Source organism: Pseudophryne corroboree, chromosome 9 (genome assembly GCF_028390025.1).
Source record: "Pseudophryne corroboree isolate aPseCor3 chromosome 9, aPseCor3.hap2, whole genome shotgun sequence".
In the NCBI taxonomy this organism is placed as follows: Eukaryota; Metazoa; Chordata; class Amphibia; order Anura; family Myobatrachidae; genus Pseudophryne; species Pseudophryne corroboree.
Window position 1 is genome coordinate 161,137,042 of NC_086452.1, and position 20,376 is coordinate 161,157,417.

At 46.9% G+C, this 20,376-nt stretch overlaps 1 protein-coding gene across 2 annotated transcripts in view; it reads right to left on the minus strand.

The window, feature by feature from the left end:
* Positions 1-6,219: 6,219 nt before the first annotated feature.
* The window catches only part of CDC7 (cell division cycle 7), a 308,046-nt gene continuing 293,889 nt past the window's right edge, over positions 6,220-20,376 (minus strand). For both annotated transcript variants that reach the window (XM_063939919.1, XM_063939920.1), the window contains exon 11: positions 6,220-6,716. In XM_063939919.1, coding sequence (XP_063795989.1) covers positions 6,337-6,716 — 380 coding nt within the window. In that variant the 3' untranslated portion in view covers positions 6,220-6,336. The remainder of the gene's footprint in view (positions 6,717-20,376) is intronic.

Sequence of the window (20,376 nt, forward strand, 5' to 3'; positions counted from 1 at the left end):
CTCGTCTCTGTGCAGAAAGGAAGCGCCTTTGACCCGCTTGCTTTTCTGAAGCCGAAAGGACTGTACCTGATAATACAGTGCTTTCTTAGGCTGTGAGGAAACCTGAGGTAAAAATTTTTTCTTCCCAGCTGTTGCTGTGGATACGAGGTCCCAGAGACCATCCCTAAACAATTCCTCACCCTTATAAGGCTCTATGTGCCTTTTAAAGTCAGCATCACCTGTCCAGTGTCGGGTCTCTAATACCCTCCTGACAGAATGGACATTGCATTAATTCTGGATGCCAGCCAGCAAAATATCCCTCTGTGCATCCCTCATATATAAGAAAACGTCTTTAATATGCTCTTATGTTCGCAAAATAGTATCCCTGTTTGACAGGGTCACAGACCACGCTGCAGCAGCACTATCTGCAGGTCTCAGTCTAGTACCTGAGTGTGTAAATACAGACTTCAGGATAGCCTCCTGCTTTTTATCAGCAGGTACCTTCAAAGTGGCCGTATCCTAAGCCGGCAGTGCCACCTTTTTTGACAAACGTGTGAGCGCCTTATCCACCCTAGGGGATATCTCCCAGCGTAACTTATCCTCTGGCGGGAAAGGGTACGCCATCAGTAACTTTTTAGAAATTACCAGTTTCTTATCGGGGGAACCCACGCTTTTTCACACTTCATTCACTCATTTGATGGGGGAACAAAACACTGCCTGCTTTTTCTCCCCCCCCCAAACATAAAACCCTTTTTTTTTTTTTTTTTTTTTTAGTGGTACTTGGGTTAATGTCAGAAATGTGTAACACATTTTTTATTGCCGGGATCATGTAACGGATGTTCCTAGTGGATTGTGTATATGTCTCAACCCCGTCGACACTGGAGTCAGACTCCGTGTCGACAACTGTGTCTGCCATCTGAGGGAGCGGGCGTTTTTGAGCCCCTGATGGCCTTTGAGACGCCTGGGCAGGCGCGGGCTGAGAAGCCGGCTGTCCCACAGCTGTTACGTCATCCAGCCTTTTTGTAAGGAGTTGACACTGTCGGTTTATACCTTCCACCTATCCATCCACTCTGGTGTCGGCCCCACAGGGGGCGACATCACATTTATCGGCATCTGCTCTGCCACCACATAAGCCTCCTCATCAAACGTGTCGACACAGCCGTACCGACACACCGCGCACACACACGGAATGCTCTGACTGAGGACAGGACCCCACACAGCCCTTTGGGGAGACAGAGAGAGAGTATGCCAGCACACACCAGAGCGCTATATAATTTAGGGATTAACACTATATTGAGTGAATTTTTCCCAATAGCTGCTTGTATATACAATATTGCGCCTAAATTTAGTGCCCCCCCTTTCTTTTTAACCCTTTGAGCCTGCAAACTACAGGGGAGAGCCTGGGGAGCTGTCTTCCAGCTGCACTGTGAAGAGAAAATGGCGCCAGTGTGCTGAGGGAGATAGCTCCGCCCCTTTTTCGCTGACTTTTCTCCCGCTTTTTTTTAATGGATTCTGGCAGGGGTATTTATCACATATATAGCCTCTGGGGCTATATATTGTGATATATTTGCCAGCCAAGGTGTTTTTATTGCTGCTCAGGGCGCCCCCCCCTAGCACCCTGCACCCTCAGTGACCGGAGTGTAAAGTGTGTATGAGGAGCAATGGCGCACAGCTGCAGTGCTGTGCGCTACCTTGGGGAAGACTGAAGTCTTCTGCCGCCGATTTTCCGGACCATCTTCATGCTTCTGGCTCTGTAAGGGGGACGGCGGCGCGGCTCCGGGAACGAACACCAAGGACGGGTCCTGCGGTCGATCCCTCTGGAGCTAATGGTGTCCAGTAGCCTAAGAAGCCCAAGCTAGCTGCAAGCAGGTAGGTTCGCTTCTTCTCCCCTTAGTCCCTCGTTGCAGTGAGCCTGTTGCCAGCAGGTCTCACTGTAAAATAAAAAACCTAAAATATACTTTCTTTCTAGGAGCTCAGGAGAGCCCCTAGTGTGCATCCAGCTCGGCCGGGCACAGAAATCTAACTGAGGTCTGGAGGAGGGTCATAGTGGGAGGAGCCAGTGCACACCAGATAGTACCTAATCTTTCTTTTAGAGTGCCCAGTCTCCTGCGGAGCCCGTCTATTCCCCATGGTCCTTACGGAGTTCCCAGCATCCACTAGGACGTCAGAGAAAACAACAGTAACCTGCCGCCCAGGGCGCTCCCCCCCCCCCAGCGCCCTGCACCCTGTGAGTGCCGTTGTGTGGGAACATGTAGCGCAGCGCGACCACTGTACCTCCGTTACTGAAGTCTTCTGCCGTCACTGAAGTCTTCTGTTCTTCTAATACTCACCCGGCTTCTTTCTTCAGGCTTCTGTGAGGGGGTGACGGCGTGGCTCCGGGAACAAGCAGCTAGGCGCACCAAGTGATCGAACCCTCTGGAGCTAATGGTGTCCAGTAGCCGAGAAGCAGAGCCCTTAAACTAAGAAGTAGGTCTGCTTCTCTCCCCTCACTCCCACGATGCAGGGAGCCTGTAGCCAGCAGGTCTGCCTGAAAATAACAAACCTAACATAAGTCTTTCAGAGAAACTCAGGAGAGCTCCCCTAGTGTGTGACCCATCACTCCTGGGCACAAAGTCTAACTGAGGTCTGGAGGAGGGGCATAGAGGGAGGAGCTAGTCCACACCCAGTTTAAGTCTTTATAGTGTGCCCAAGCTCCTGCGGATCAGTCTATACCCCATGGTCCTTACGGAGTCCCCAGCATCCTCTAGGACGTATGAGAAAACAGGGATAAAACCCCCTTGCTGTGTCAGCGCCAGTGTGGGTATATGCAGCGTTGCACCCTTATGTCACCATGTGAACTGGGACCCCTATTCCTGTAGTCGCTCTGTTAGGGGTTGAAGCATGCTGTTGAAGGGCGCACACACTCTGGGGGCGAGCGAAACACCTCAGAAGCCTTGTCCTGTCAGCGGGCATCCGGACCGTTAACCCTTCAAGAGGTTGGTCTGGTCCCCCCCTTAAGTCCCACGACGTAGGCAGACTGGTGCCAGCCAGTGCTGCCTGAAAATAAAATAAAGTTTTGAAGAAAACTCTGGAGCTTCAGGGAATGCACCTGGCTCCTTGGGCACATTTTTCTAAACTACGTCTGCAGGAGGGGCATAGAGTGGAGGTGCCAGAACACTCTGAAGAATTTTTAAAAGTGCCAGGCTCCAATGGACCCCATCTATACCCCATAGTACTAAGACCATCCTAGTATCCCCTAGGACGTTAGAGGGAAAAAAACTGCTGTAAAGCCTGCATGAGCAGGGAGCCCTTGAGTCTCTAACTGCCCACACCAATAAGCTAGCCAGGGTAGAAGAATGCAGTAGTGAGAGATGAGCCATCTACTCAAACATGCATCACTAAAGCTAGGCATACACCATACAATTATCTGGCAGACCATCTGCCTACTTAGAATGAAACTATGGGAACAAATGACAATCAACCATTTGTCCCCAAACTTTGTAAAAAATAAAACAACAATAAAAATACAAAAATGGTCGTTCAAACAAACTGGTTAAAAACATGATTTAACCGGTGTATGAACAACCGTTTGCCCATTTTCCAGTGTTTGGGAGCAAATGGTCAATTGTCATTTGCTTCCTAAAGACCCATACACACTAGACGAGAAAGTAAGATATCGCTCAGAAGGGCCATTCTGAGTGAGATCTTTTACAATCTCGTCTAGTGTGTACAATCAATGTCATTAACGACCCCTTGTCTGAACATGTACAGACGAGGGAGGTCTTCGTTAAGGACAGCCATGCTGCAGCATAGGCGTCGTTCCCCCCGCCGTCGCTCCCTTGCCCGATGGCTTCGGTAAGTGTGTGCACTTGCCGAAGCCGGCAGCCCGCCGCTGCCAATATCTGCGTTGGCTCGTTTAATGTGTATGGGCCTTTACATTACCAGGATTTTCAATCCAACCGGCAAGATTGGCCAGATAGTTGTATCGTGTATGCCCAGTTTAAGAACAACAAGTAGCTTATGCAGTGTAAACAGACTAAAAGAACCTACTCCGCCATTTTTGTCAGACTGTTTTTGATTGCAAAATTAAACAGATACAAGCAGCCAGTATAATCAAATTCACATATAATGCACATATATCGCAATCCTGAAGTATGTGCTTTTGCCCACTGTTCCCATTTGCATATGATGCTTTAACCTCAGAGTTCAGCCACCTTAGACACTGTTTAGATGAATATTAGCAAGTTGAGCTATTTGGGTCACTAAAGCTCCTGCCAACGACCCTGAGGTTACCTCTCGCAGGCATAATTAGAGAAAACCAGGACAATGTATTGTATTTATACATGACAATGTTAAAGTAGGTTATTTGCTTAATTAGAAAAAATTAGTCACACCTGTATGGAGGCCTTGTATTTCAGTAAATGTTTGATACTATCATGCTCAGGCACTCATTTTTAATCTACTTCAGGTATAAGCTAGTTTGATGGGCTTCAAGTTTTTTAATGCAGCCCTATTACAAAGTTGCTAAAACACCAAAATCAGTATGTTAAATAGGAGGCTCACAATTCTATATAGCAGTATGCAAAGCATTGGCCATTCTGGTAGCAAGTACGCAGACAGACCCCTTCCAGATGGCTAATGTCAACAAGACCCCATATGTAGCATAACATGCTAAATATGCAGAAAACAGTCTAGGCTGACAATATCTGGTGCCAAGCATACAATTCTGTTACAGATAGAACACAATATGATATTAGGAGGCACATGTAATACTGAGCTATGTATATACAGGTTGAGTATCCCTTATCCAAAATGCTTGGGACCAGAGGTTTTTTGGATATGGGATTTTTCCGTATTTTGGAATAACTGCATACCATAATGAGATATCATGGTGATGGGACCTAAGTCTAAGCACAGAATGCATTTATGTTCCATTTACACCTTATACACACAGCCTGAAGGTAATTTTAGCCAATATTTTTTAGAACTTTGTGCATTAAACAAAGTGTGTCTACATTCACACAATTCATTTATGTTTCATATACACCTTATACACACAGCCTAAAGGTTATTTAATACAATATGTTTAATAACTTTGTGCATTAAACAAAGTTTGTGTACATTGAGCCATCAAAAAACAAAGGTTTCATTATCTCACTCTCACTCAAAAAAGTCCGTATTTCGGAATATTCCGTATTTCGGAATATTTGGATATGGGATACTCAACCTGTAATATAGTCCCACTGCTAGTATGACAGTTCACAGCCAGGCAAGAAACACCATCAAATCAGTATAGGAAAGAAAGCATACCAGCACGTGATAGAACAGCTTTAAAATAAGTAGTGGAAGGGACCTGGGTAACCACAAATAGCCATCTTTTTGGCTGCCATACTAGCTGGTTAACTCAAGATTTGTCAAGCTTTGCTGATTGGAGGATGAAGACGCAATCAATTTAAAATGGGTATATGTAAAAAAGTAAGCTGTGGTTAAAATAAGTTCCTGGAACTTCTGAAAATATATATTTTTTTTTTTTAAATACGGCAGACATACAAAAAAAATAATAATCTAATGGTAAAGCACTAAGTAAATGTTAATAAATAAAAACAGGAATTCCAAGAAAATCCTGCATGAAATCGAGAGGTACTGTAAGAGGCTATTAAAATTTAGCAAACCCCACAGGCTGCACAAGCAAGTGACTACGGAAACAATACATCTGTAGGCACTGGCAGATGCTAATGCCTGCCAAATTTGGCCTCGGTTCCTTTAGCTAAATAACATTTCAGTGCTGTGCTGAAATTATATAAACAGCAGAAATAACAAATCTGGGCCCCAGAGTTTTGTGGATTTCAACATCTTATGCAATCAATACTTTAACATCTGCAAGCACTTTTCTCCTGCAGCAGCCAGAGAAAGTACATTACTTATTAAGTCTTGAAAAAGATCAAGCTGAAGAAGTTTGATTACACTGCAATAATCATTCTTGATCCGTATCACTGATAACAAAAGCCATTTTTCCACATTGTAACTCGTAGGTTTCCATATAAGGTGACGGTATTAAAAATATTTTAATTTTGTGGATTTTAGTATAAGTGTTTGTGCTCACAAATGCAAAAAATGTTTACTGGCTGAGAAATCGTGAAGTCAATCTCACTGGCAGGACAGTGTAAAATAGTTCTTACAGAGATGATCAAGTGTGTAATGTTCTCTTCATATTTCACTTTTCTGCCTGACACTTCACATTTTTAAAAAGACAAACAAAGGCACTAGACAAAACAGTGTTTTTATGTTTGATTAAAATCATTTACTATAAAAGGAAGTTAAAAATAAAAACAACCCTGAAAACTGGCTTTTAACCAAGCTTCTAGGTGCTCAGGGTACTCAAGTGAGATCTTTAAAGAGGGGATGTAACAAAGATTCCTCTGCTGTGATCCGTGTAGCTGGATTCATGTCAAGCAGTCTGTCTAATAGATGGTAAGCCTCATCTGGCACATTATCCCAACCACTGATATTAGACTGTTGAGGTTCTGAGATGTCCGATGGAGACTTCTTGTTGGTCAGATCAGCAGGTGGTGCAACACAAGGCTGTTTATCAAACCATCCGTCTTCATTTTCTAGTACTTTCATTTGTAATGCGGCTCGTTGCTTTTGCGTTTCTGCATCACTATTGGATTTGGGGACTGTAAACAGCCGTCTTAATCCTTCACACAGTGTTCTTAAATCCTTTGCAGGAAGTTTCTTGCTACAAAGCACAGTTTTACCTAAGAGTATAAAAAGGAATTTCCATGAAAAGCATAAATTCAATTATAGGGCTACAAGATCTTCACAACCAAATGGCAAACTCTTGAATGCGTAAAGACATCTGAAAACTGGGCTGTTTCTACTGAAAAAAAAAAACACAGGTTTCACTGAACCTGTGTGTTTTTGTGAGAATTTTTTTTTTCTTCATTTTTCGCGACAAATGTTTCTTCTTAGGTATTTGGATACCCTTATATGTATACCTATAAATTTTAGTTGTAGTACACACAGAGGTAGGTCAGACACCATGAACATTTTAACCAAACACTTGTAAAAATGTTAATTGAATGATTTGGAATTGTATCGATCATTCAAGGTCAGTTTGCTGCCAATCAAACAGAATTGTACACCTCCGCAATCGTTCTTAACCAAAATACTAAAATGGGTTATTTAAAAAAAATTAAAAACAGATACTACTTGCAGTGTGCTATTGGTTGATTCCTCAACTTTATGCCACCTGTAACTCAGTAAAAAAAAATAAAAAAAAAAAAATAGCCCTGGACTTAATGCAAGTTAATATTTTGCACAAAAAAACATCTCCAGGACTTACTTTGTTTTGCTTCAACTTGTATGTATAGGTTTTAGAATGCAAAACATAACAGGCCAAATTATCTGTGTACTTACATCTCACCTTTCAATTGTGAATCTATTCAGACTTTGGGTGGTATCTTATTACGAAAATAAGATTTTACTTACCGATAAATCTATTTCTCATAGTCCGTAGTGGATGCTGGGGACTCCGTCAGGACCATGGGGAATAGCGGCTCCGCAGGAGACAGGGCACAAAAGCAAGCTTTTAGGATCACATGGTGTGTACTGGCTCCTCCCCCTATGACCCTCCTCCAAGCCTCAGTTAGGTACTGTGCCCAGACGAGCGTACACAATAAGGAAGGATCTTGAATCCCGGGTAAGACTCATACCAGCCACACCAATCACACCGTACAACTTGTGATTTGAACCCAGTTAACAGTATGATAACAATGAAGTAGCCTCTAAAAAAGATGGCTCACAACAATAATAACCCGATTTTTTTGTAACAATAACTATGTACAAGTAATGCAGACAATCCGCACTTGGGATGGGCGCCCAGCATCCACTACGGACTATGAGAAATAGATTTATCGGTAAGTAAAATCTTATTTTCTCTAACGTCCTAGTGGATGCTGGGGACTCCGTCAGGACCATGGGGATTATACCAAAGCTCCCAAACGGGCGGGAGAGTGCGGATGACTCTGCAGCACCGAATGAGAGAACTCCAGGTCCTCCTCAGCCAGGGTATCAAATTTGTAGAATTTAGCAAACGTGTTTGCCCCTGACCAAGTAGCTGCTCGGCAAAGTTGTAAAGCCGAGACCCCTCGGGCAGCCGCCCAAGATGAGCCCACCTTCCTTATGGAATGGGCATTTACAGATTTTGGCTGTGGCAGGCCTGCCACAGAATGTGCAAGCTGAATTGTACTACAAATCCAACGAGCAATAGTCTGCTTAGAAGCAGGAGCACCCAGCTTTTTGGGTGCCTACAATATAAACAGCAAGTCAGACTTTCTGACTCCAGCCGTCCTGGAATTATATATATATATATATATATATATTTTCAGGGCCCTGACAACGTCTAGCAACTTGGAGTCCTCCAAGTCACTAGTAGCCGCAGGCACCACAATAGGTTGTTTCAGGTGAAACGCTGACACCACCTTAGGAAGAAACTGGGGACGAGTCCGCAGTTCTGCCCTGTCCGAATGGAAAATCAAATATGGGCTTTTGTAAGACAAAGCCGCCAATTTTGACAATCGCCTGGCCGAGGCCAGGGCCAACAGCATGGTCACTTTCCATGTGAGATATTTCAAATCCACAGATTTGAGTGGTTCAAACCAATATGATTTGAGGAATCCCAACACTACGTTGAGATCCCACGGTGCCACTGGAGGCACACAAGGGCTGTATATGTAATACTCCCTTGACAAACGTCTGGACTTCAGGAACTGAAGCCAATTCTTTCTGGAAGAAAATCTATAGGGCCGAAACTTGAACCTTAATGGACCCCAATTTGAGGCTCATAGACACTCCTGTTTGCAGGAAGTGCAGAAATCGACCTAGTTGAAATTTTTTCGTGGGGCCCTCCTGGCCTCACCCACGCAACATATTTTTACCACATGTGGTGATAACGTTGTGCGGTCACCTCCTTCCTGTCTTTGACCAGGGTAGGTATGACCTCTTCCGGAATGCCTTTTCCCTTAGGATCCGGCGTTCAAACCGCCATGCCGTCAAACGCAGTCGCGGTAAGTCTTGGAACAGACAAGGTCCCTGCTGGAGCAGGTCCTTTCTTAAAGGCCGATGCCACGGTTCCTCTTGGAACAGACATGGTACTTGCTGAAAGCAAATCCCTTCTTAGCTCCCGAGGCCATTAGTCCTCTGTGAGCATCTCTTGAAGTTCCGGTTACCAAGTCCCTCTTGGCCAATCCGGAGCCACGAGTATAGTTCTTACTCCTCTATGTCTTATAATTCTCAATACCTTGGTTATGAGAAGCAGAGAAGGGAACACATACACCGACTGTTACACCCACGGTGTTACCAGGACGTCCACAGCTATCGCCTGAAGGTCTCGTGACCTGGCGCAATACCTGTCCCATTTTTTTGTTCGGGCGGGACGCCATCATGTCCACCTTTGGTCTTTCCCAACGGTTCACAATCATGCGGAAAACTTCCCGATGAAGTTCCCACTCTCCCGGGTGGAGGTCGTGCCTGCTGTGGAAGTCTGCTTCCCAGTCGTCCACTCCCGGAATGAACACTGCTGACAGTGCTATCACATGATTTTCCGCCTAGCGAAAAATCCTTGCAGTTTTGCCACTGCCCTCCTGCTTCTTGTGCCGCCCTTTCTGTTTACGTGGGCGACTGCCGTGATGTTATCCCACTGGATCAATACCGGCTGACCTTGAAGCAGAGGTCTTGCTAAGCTTAGAGCATTATAAATTTGCTCTTAGCTCCAGTATATTTATGTGGAGAGAATTCTCCAGACTTGATCACACTCCTTGTGTGACTGCTCCCCAGCCTCTCAGGCTGGCCTCCGTGGTCACGAGCATCCAATCCTGAATGCCGAATCTGCGGCCCTCTAGAAGATGAGCACTCTGTAATCACCACAGGAGAGACACCCTTGTCCTTGGATATAGGGTTATCCGCTGATGCATCTGAAGATGCGATCCGGACCATTTGTCCAGCAGATCCCACTGAAGAGTTCTTGCGTGAAATCTGCCGAATGGAAGCGCTTCGTAATAAGCCACCATTTTTACCAGGACTCTTGTGCAATGATGCACTGACACTTTTCCTGGTTTTAGGAGGATCCCGATTAGCTCGGATAACTCCCTGGCTTTCTCTTCTGGGAGAAACACCTTTTCCTGGACTGTGTCCAGAATCATCCCTAGGACCAGCAGACGTGTCGTCGGAACAACTGCGGTTTTGGAATATTTAGAATCCACCCGTGCTGTCGTAGAACTACTTGAGATAGTGCTACTCCGACCTCCAACTGTTCTCTGGACCTTGTTCTTATCAGGAGGTCGTCCATTTTCTTTGAAGACGAATCCTCCTTTCGGTCATTACCTTGGTAAGGACCCGGGGTGCCTTGGACAATCCAACGGCATCGTCTTGAAACTGATAGTGACAGTTCTGTACCACGAACCTGAGGTACCCTTGGTGAGAAAAGGCAAATTTTGGGACATGGAGGTAAGCATCCCTGATGTCCCGGGACACCATATAGTCCCCTTGTTCTTTGCTATCACTGCTCTGAGTGACTCCATCTGGATTTGAACCCTTGTAAGTGTTCAAATTTTTCAGATTTAGAATAGGTCTCACCTAGCCTTCAGTACCACCATATAGTGTGGAGTAATACCCCTTTCCTTGTTGTCGGAGGGGTAAATTTATTATCACCTGCTGGGAATACAGCTTGTGAATTGTTTTCAATACTGCCTCCCTGTCGGAGGGAGACATTGGTACAGCAGACTACAGGAACCTGCGAGGGGGGAAACCTCTCGACATTCCAATCTGTACCCCTTGGATACTACTTGTGGGATCCAGGGGTCCTGTACGGTCCCAGCGTCATGCTGAGAACTTGGTAGAAGCGGTGGAGGGCTTCTGTTCCTGGGAATGGGCTGCCTGCTGCAGTCTTCTTCCCTTTCCTCTATCCCTGGGCAGATATGACTCTTATAGGGACGAAAGGACTGAGGCTGAAAAGACGGTGTCTTTTTCTGCAGAGATGTGACTTAGGGTAAAAAAACGGTGGATTTTCCAGCAGTTGCCCTGGCCACCAGGTCCCATGGACCGACCCCAAATAACTCCTCCCCTTTATACGGCAATACATCTTTGTGCCGTTTGGAATCAGCATCACCTGACCACTGTCGTGTCCATAAACATCTTCTTGCAGATATGGACATCGCATTTACTCTTGATGCCAGAGTGCAAATATCCCTCTGCGCATCTCGCATATATAGAAATGCATCCTTTAAATGCTCTATAGTCAATAAAATACTGTCCCTGTCAAAGGTATCAATATTTTTAGTCAGGGAATCCGACCAAGCCACCTCAGCTCTGCACATCCAGGCTGAGGCGATCGCTGGTCGCAGTATAACACCAGCATGTGTGTGTATACTTTTTAGGATATTTTTCAGCCTCCTATCAGCTGGCTCCTTAAGTACGGCCCTATCCGTAGATGGTACCGCCACTTGTTCTGATAAGCGTGTGAGCGCCTTATCCACCCTGAGGGGTGTTTCCCACCGCGCCTTAACTTCTGGCGGGAAAGGGTATACCGCCAATAATTTTCTATCGGGGGAAACCCACGCATCATCACACACTTCATTTAATTTATCTGATTCAGGAAAAACTACAGGTAGTTTTTTCACCTCACACATAATACCCTTTTTTGTGGTACTTGGAGTATCAGAAATATGTAACACCTCCTTCATTGCCCTTAACGTGTGGCCCTAAAAGAAAATACGTTTGTTTCTTCACCGTCGACACTGAAATCAGTGTCCGTGTCTGGGTCTGTGTCGACCGACTGAGGTAAATGGGCATTTTACAGCCCCTGACGGTGTTTGAGACGCCTGGACAGATACTAATTTGTTCGCCGGCCCTCTCATGTCGTCAACCGGCTTGCAGCGTGTTGACATTGTCACGTAATTTCCATAAATAAGCCATCCGTTCCGGTGTCGACTCCCTAGAGAGTGACATCACCATTACAGGCAATTTGCCCCGCCTCCTCACCAATATTTTCCTCATACATGTCGACACACACGTACCGACATACAGCACACACATAGGGAATGCTCTGATAGAGGACAGGACCCACTAGCCCTTTGGGGAGACAGAGGGAGAGTTTGCCAGCACACACCAAAACGCTATAATTATCCAGGGACAACCTTTATATATAAGTGTTCCTCCCTTATAGCATTTTAATATATATACATATCGCCAAATCAGTGCCCCCCCTCTCTGTTTTAACCCTGTTTCTGTAGTGCAGTGCAGGGGAGAGCATGGGAGCCTTCCCACCAGCTTTTCTGTGAGGGAAAATGGCGCTGTGTGCTGAGGAGAATAGGCCCCGCCCCCTTTTCGGCGGGCTTCTTCTCCGGAGTTTTAGATATCTGGCAGGGGTTAAATACATCCATATAGCCTCAAGGGCTATATGTGATGTATTTTTCGCCATACAGGTATTATACATTGCTGCCCAGGGCGCCCCCCCCCAGCGCCCTGCACCCTCCGTGACCGCTGTGTGAAGTGTGCTGACAACAATGGCGCACAGCTGCAGTGCTGTGCGCTACCTGATGAAGACTGAGAGTCTTCTGCCGCCTGGTTCCGGACCTCTTCATCTTCAGCGTCTGCAAGGGGGGTCGGCGGCGCGGCTCCGGGACGAACCCCAGGGTGAGCCCTGTGCTCCGACTCCCTCTGGAGCTATGTCCAGTAGCCTAAGAATCCAATCCATCCTGCACGCAGGTGAGTTGAAAATCTCTCCCCTAAGTCCCTCGATGCAGTGAGCCTGTTGCCAGCAGGACTCACTGAAAATAAAGAACCTAAAAACTTTTTCTAAGTAACTCTTTAAGAGAGCCACCTAGATTGCACCCTTCTCGGCCGGGCACAAAAACCTAACTGAGGCTTGGAGGAGGGTCATAGGGGGAGGAGCCAGTACACACCATGTGATCCTAAAAGCTTGCTTTTGTGCCCTGTCTCCTGCGGAGCCGCTATTCCCCATGGTCCTGACGGAGTCCCCAGCATCCACTAGGACGTTAGAGAAAAACGGATGGTTTTCCCAGGTTTGTTTTTTTTGCTATCCTATTAAATCGCTGTAAAAAACTCCATTCTCCCGAAAACGGAAAACACAGGTTCAGTGAAACGTGTGTTTTCGTGACAAACCTCCCCGTTTTCACTTGAAAACAGGGCTGTTTAACCACTTAACTATTTATTTCGCCAAAAACTGCTCCGAAATTGTCAGGGTTTTTTATGAGTGAATTAGGTGAAGAACATAATTTTCCCCAAATGATTTTAGTTCAGAAAATATTTTTTCCTTAAACATCGATCGGGAACATCGCAGCATTCATTTTGAAAGCTGTGACAGCCTCAAGGTACATAGGGTGTGTCTGGGGGTGGCTTAATTTACACTCCCCAGAAGCTGCCATTGTCTGCAGCCGCTGGAGGGGGGGGGGGGGGGGGGGGGGGGGAGGGAGAGCGCTCCCGCCGTGCTGCAGCACAGCAATCAGTAGGGGAGTGTGCAGGGTGGCAGAGGTCCCTCCCGGACCCTCAGATAGCAGCAGCCGCTGCTAAAGCCCAGTACTCACGGGCCGATCAAGGAGAGATGCGTGCTGAGCGAACCGCTCAGCACACATCTCTCCTGCCGCTCAGCACAGCGCGATCTGTGCTGAGCGTGCGGGGGGAGACGGGGGGGCCGCTCACTTCACCCAGCGGGTGAAGTGAGCGACCCGCTAGATTGGCCTGCATGCAGGCCAATCTAGCAGCGGCGATAGCGATGTGCGGGGCCGCGCATCGCTATCGCCGAGGGGGCTACACACGGAGCGATCCTGCCGATATTCTAAGCAATCTAGTCAGATTGCTTAGAATATCGCTCCGTGAGTACCCCCCTTAACACTCTGACTGGTCACATCTGACCATGCCAGGCAAGAGGTTAAGGGGATTGGGTTTCACCTGACAAATCCCCAATAAGCAGCGGCTTGCGTCTGCTTATTGAGGCAAATAGGATAGCACCGTGTAAGACTTTTAGCTGTGGTAAATTTACCACGACTAATAGGTTACCACCCTTTGTGTCTGAGATAAAGCTCTGTTTATGATACATTCCTAAAATAGCTGTGCCAACATAACTTTAAAGCTTTTCATTTTTTGTGGAAATTACCAATTAATGAGATGACCTTTTTCAAGTGTCCAATGAACCATGCTGTGTGAAGAATTAATAAATCTGAACAAGCTACACTTTTTATATGAATATTTTGTGCAGTCTATGTTCTTCAATGTTTCACTGTTATATTATATTCATAGCTTTCTGTCCTCAATAGATGGCCATTGATAATTCATTGCAAAATAGGTAAGCAAACATTTTTTTTCACTGTATTAAATTACTGGAAACCACCTTATATAAAAGAAGAAAATTATATATAAAATTTAAAAAGATAAATTGGTAAATGCAATTAGTCGCAGTAAATCAACACGGGCTAATAGATCCCCAAAGGCTATCCAATTACCCCAAAACCAGGAGTTTACAGGGTTTTCTTTTCACCCACCTCAGTTGCATGGAGAAAAAAAAATAGGATTTTAATAACCTACCGGTAAATCCTTTTCTCGTAGTCCGTAGAGGATACTGGGGTCCACATTAGTACCATGAGGTATAGATGGGTCCACTAGGAACCTTTGCACTTTAAGAAATTAATAGTGTGGGCTGGCTCCTCCCTCTAAGCCCCTCCTACCAGACTCAGTCTAGAAACTATGCAAGAGGAGACGGACATACTTTGAGAGGATTGAAAGGCCAGTAGTGAGATTCGAACCAGCACACACAAACCAAGAGGAAAGCCATGCTTGAACAGGAACAGCAACAGCTGAACCAACAACAATACTTAACCAAGTAACTGTACAGGAAACAAGAAGCACTGGGCGGGCGCCCAGTATCCTCTACGGGCTACGACAAAAGGATTTACCAGTAGGTAATTAAAATCCTATTTTCTCTTACGTCCTAGAGGATACTGGGGTCCACATTAGTATCATGGGGATGTACCAAAGCTCCCAAACTGGGTGGGAGAGTGCGGAGGTTCCTGCAGAACTGATTGACCAAACTGAAGGTCCTCAGTGGCCAGAGTATGGAACTTGTAGAAATTAGCAAACTTGTTCGAACCCGACCAAGTAGCTGCTCGACAAAGCCGAGACGCCCCGGGCAGCCGCCCAGGAAGAACCCACTGACCTAGTAGAGTGGGCCTGTACAGATTTTTGGACATGGCAAACCTGCCGTGGAATAAGCATGCTGGATAGTAAGCCTGATCCAGCGTGCAACTGTCTGCCTTGAAACAGGACACCCAATTTTATTGGGATCATAAAGAACAAACAGCGAGTCCGATTTTCTGTGACTAGCTGTTCGCTTTACGTACACCTGCAAAGCCCTCACAACATCTAGGGACTTTGAGATAGAGGAGGTGTCTGTAACCACCACAACAGGTTGGTTGATATGAAATGCAGACACCACCTTTGGAAGAAATTGCTGACGAGTTCAGAGTTCAGCTCTATCCTCATGAAAAATCAAGTAGAGACAATGCCTCCAGTTCAGACACCCGCCTGGCCGAAGCCAGGGCCAACAGTGTAACGGTCTTCCACGCAAGAAACTTTACGTCCACTTCCTGTAAGGGCTCAAACCATTCCGATTGGAGAAACTGCACCACCATGTTGAGATCCCAAGGTGTCGTGGGAGGCACAAAGGGCGGTTGGATGTTCAGAACACCTTTCAAGAATGTCTGAAGCTCAGGGAGGGAAGCCAATTGTTTCTGGAAGAAAATAAAGCCGAAATCTGGACTTTTAAAAAGGAGCCCAGGCGCAGGCTTACATCCACACCTGACTGCAGAAAAACAGAAAACATCCCCGTTGAAATTCCACCACAGGAAGTTTCCTATTCTCACACAAAGACGCATTTTTTTCAAATAAGGTGGGAATGCTTAGACGTTACCCCTTTTCTGGCCTGGACCAAAGTCGGAATAACCTTATCCGGGATTCCTTTCCAGGGTAGAATTTGACGCTCAACTTCCATGCCGTCAAACGTAACCGTGGTAAGTCTTGATAAACTAATGGCTCCTGTTGCAGGAGATCCTCTCGAAGAGGTAGAGGCCACAGATCCTCCAGGAGCATGTCCAGTAGATCCGCGTACCAAGCCCTTCATAGCCAGTCCGGAGCAATGAGAATTGCTTGAACCTTTTCCCTTTTTATTCTTTTGAGAATCTCTGGGATCAATGGAAGTGGCGGAAACACACATACCATCTGGTAGACCCATGGGGACGCCAGAGCATCCACCGCCACTGCCTGTGGGTCCCTCGACCTGGAACAATACCGCTGGAGTTTCTTGTTGAGACGAGAGTCCATCATGTCGATTCATGGAATGCCCCACGACGTGTCAAGCACCCGAACACCTCCGGGTGCAGGCCCCACTCTCCTGGGTGGAGGTTGTGTCTGCTGAGGAAGTCTGCTTCCCAGTTGTCTACTCCCTGAATGAAGACTGCAGACAACACCACCGCATGTCTTTCTGCCCAGAGGAGAATCCTTGTTACCTCTGACATTGCTGCTCTGCTCTTCGTTCCGCCCTGTCAGTTTATGTCACATTGTCCGACTGAACTTGAATGGCGTGATCTTGAAGATATGATGCCTGTAGAAGGGCATCGTATATGACCCTAAACTCCAGAATGTTGATTGGAAGAAGTTTCCTGACTTGACCATTTTGCTTGGAACTGTTCCCCTTGGGTGACCGCTCCCCAACCTCTGAGGCTTGCATCTGTGGTTTAGCAGAATCCAATTTTGAATCCCACACCTTCGACCCTCGGTCAGGTGAGAAGTCTGAAGCCATCGCTTTCGGCGACTGACGTATTCTCTGGCACATGTGAAGGTACGATCCGGACCATTTGTCCAAAAGATCCAGCTGGAAGGGCCTTGCGTGAAACCTTCCATACTGCAGTGCCTCGTAAGAGGCTACCATCTTCCCCAGAAGGCGAATGCATAGATGCACTGATATCCGGGTTGGCTTTAGAACATCCTGCACCATCGACTAAATTACCAATGCCTTTTCCAACGGAAGGAATACCTTCTGTTCCTCCATATCCAGTATCATCCCCAGGAACAGAAGACTCCGTGTTGGTTTCAGGTGAGATTTTGGTAGGTTCAGAATCCACCCGTGATCCTGGAGTAGTCTGGTTGAGAGGACAATGTTGTCCAACAACCTCTCCCTGGATGGTGCTTTTATCAGCAGGTCGTCCAGGTACGGTATTATGTTCACTCCTTGTTTGCGGAGGACAATCATCTCCACTGCCATTACCTTGGTGAACACCCTCGGTGCCGTGGAGAGGCCAAATGGCAGGGCCTGGAACTGGTAGTGACAGTCCTGTAGTGCAAACCTTAGATAAGCCTGATGAGGCGGCCAAATCAGAATACGAAGATACGCATCCTTGATGTACAGAGCCACCGGGAATTCCCCCTCCTCCAGACCTGAGATCACCGCTCTCAGAGACTCCATCTTGAACTTGAACACCCGTAAGTACGGGTTCAGTGACTTGAGATTTAAAATGGGCCTTACCAAACCAACGGGTTTCGGTACCAAACAGGTTGGAGTAGTAACCTTTGTTTTGTAGTTGAAGTGGAACTGGGACAATGACCTGAGTCTGTACCAGTTTCTGAATTGCTGTCTGAATTGCTTAGTATTCTACAACGCTCTCCCCCCCCCCTTCCTTACTAAGACCCCCTGGTACCGCTGAGGAGACGTGGAGTCTTTGTGGAGGAGCTGCGCTTCCCTGTGATTCCTGTCAGTGTAAGCTGCAGAGGGAAAATGGTGCTGGTGAGCTGCTGGATCCGCTCATATAGTGAAGCCCCCGCCCCTGTAATGGCGCGTAGCATCCTGTTTTTTGTTACACTGGCTGAGGTGTTTTTCATGCTTACCGCGGGTTAGAACCCCGGTAAGCTGTGCCAGTGTAGCGTAAATTAAACAGCTCAGCTCGCCCCTCACAGCAGAACACACATCGAAAAAGCATGTTCTGCTGAGCCTTGGAGATGCAGCCTGCACGTCAGTGCTGCGCTCCATACCCTGATGCCACCATTATAGCCGGCAACCCGCTAACCAGGACGCCGGCCATCTACTCACCACTCCTTACTTCTGGCTCTGTTAGGGGTGGCGGCGTGCTGCGGGACTGGTGGGGCACATTTTCTAAACAGAGTCTGGTAGGAGGGTCATAGAGGAAGGAACCAGCCCACACAATTAATTTCTTAAAGTGCCAAGGCTCCTAGTGGACCTGTCTATACCCCATGGTACTGTAGACCCCAGTATCCCCTAGGACGCAAGAGAAAAAATAAGAATTTACTCACCGGTAATTCTATTTCTCGTAGTCCGTAGTGGATGCTGGGACTCCGTAAGGACCATGGGGAATAGCGGCTCCGCAGGAGACTGGGCACAACTAAAAGAAAGCTTTAGACTACTGGTGTGCACTGGCTCCTCCCACTATGACCCTCCTCCAGACTTCAGTTAGGATACCGTGCCCGGAAGAGCTGACACAATAAGGAAGGATTTTGAATCCCGGGTAAGACTCATACCAGCCACACCAATCACACCGTATAACTTGTGATACAATACCCAGTTAACAGTATGATAATAACGGAGCCTCTCAACAGATGGCTCAACAATAACCCTTTAGGTAAACAATAACTATATACAAGTATTGCAGACAATCCGCACTTGGGATGGGTGCCCAGCATCCACTACGGACTACGAGAAATAGAATTACCGGTGAGTAAATTCTTATTTTCTCTGACGTCCTAAGTGGATGCTGGGACTCCGTAAGGACCATGGGGATTATACCAAAGCTCCCAAACGGGCGGGAGAGTGCGGATGACTCTGCAGCACCAAATGGGCAAACTCTAGGTCCTCCTCAGCCAGGGTGTCAAACTTGTAGAATTTAGCAAATGTGTTCGACCCCGACCAAGTAGCTGCTCGGCAAAGTTGTAGAGCCGAGACCCCTCGGGCAGCCGCCCAAGAAGAGCCCACCTTCCTCGTGGAATGGGCTTTCACTGATTTAGGATGCGGCAGTCCAGCCGCAGAATGTGCAAGCTGAATCGTACTACAGATCCAGCGAGCAATAGTCTGCTTTGAAGCAGGAGCACCCAGCTTGTTGGGTGCATACAGGATAAATAGCGAGTCAGTCTTTCTGACTCCAGCTGTCCTGGAAACATAAATTTTCAGGGCCCTGACTACGTCCAACAACTTGGAAGCCTCCAAGTCTTTAGTAGCCGCAGGCACCACGATAGGTTGGTTCAGATGAAAGGCTGATACCACCTTAGGGAGAAATTGGGGACGAGTCCTCAATTCTGCCCTATCCATATGGAAAATCAGATAAGGGCTTTTACATGACAAAGCCGACAATTCTGACACACGCCTGGCCGAAGCCAAGGCCAACAACATGACCACTTTCCACGTGAGATACTTCAATTCCACGGTTTTAAGTGGCTCAAACCAATGTGACTTTAGGAAATCCAACACCACGTTGAGATCCCAAGGTGCCACTGGAGGCACAAAAGGGGGCTGAATATGCAGCACTCCCTTAACAAAAGTTTGAACTTCAGGTAGTGAAGCCAGTTCTCTCGAAGAAAATCGATAGAGCCGAAATCTGGACCTTAATGGAACCCAATTTTAGGCCCATAGTCACCCCTGACTGTAGGAAGTGCAGGAAACTGCCCAGCTGAAATTCCTCCGTTGGGGCCTTCCTGGCCTCACACCACGCAACATATTTTCGCCATATGCGGTGATAATGGTTTGCGGTTACTTCTTTCCTGGCTTTAATCAGCGTAGGAATGACTTCCTCCGGAATGCCCTTTTCCTTCAGGATCCGGTGTTCAACCGCCATGCCGTCAAACGCAGCCGCGGTAAGTCTTGGAACAGACAGGGCCCCTGCTGCAGCAGGTCCTGTCTGAGCGGCAGAGGCCATGGGTCCTCTGAGATCATTTCTTGAAGTTCTGGGTACCAAGCTCTTCTTGGCCAATCCGGAACAATGAGTATAGTTCTTACTCCTCTTCTCCTTATTATCCTCAGTATCTTTGGTATGAGAGGAAGAGGAGGGAACACAAACCGACCGGTACACCCACGGTGTCACTAGAGCGTCCACAGCTATCGCCTGCGGGTCTCTTGACCTGGCGCAATATCTTTCTAGCTTTTTGTTTAGGCGGGACGCCATCATGTCCACCTGTGGCCTTTCCCAACGGTTTACAATCAGTTGGAAGACTTCTGGATGAAGTCCCCACTCTCCCGGGTGGAGGTCGTGCCTGCTGAGGAAGTCTGCTTCCCAGTTGTCTACTCCCGGAATGAACACTGCTGACAGTGCTAACACGTGATTTTCCGCCCATCGGAGAATCCTTGTG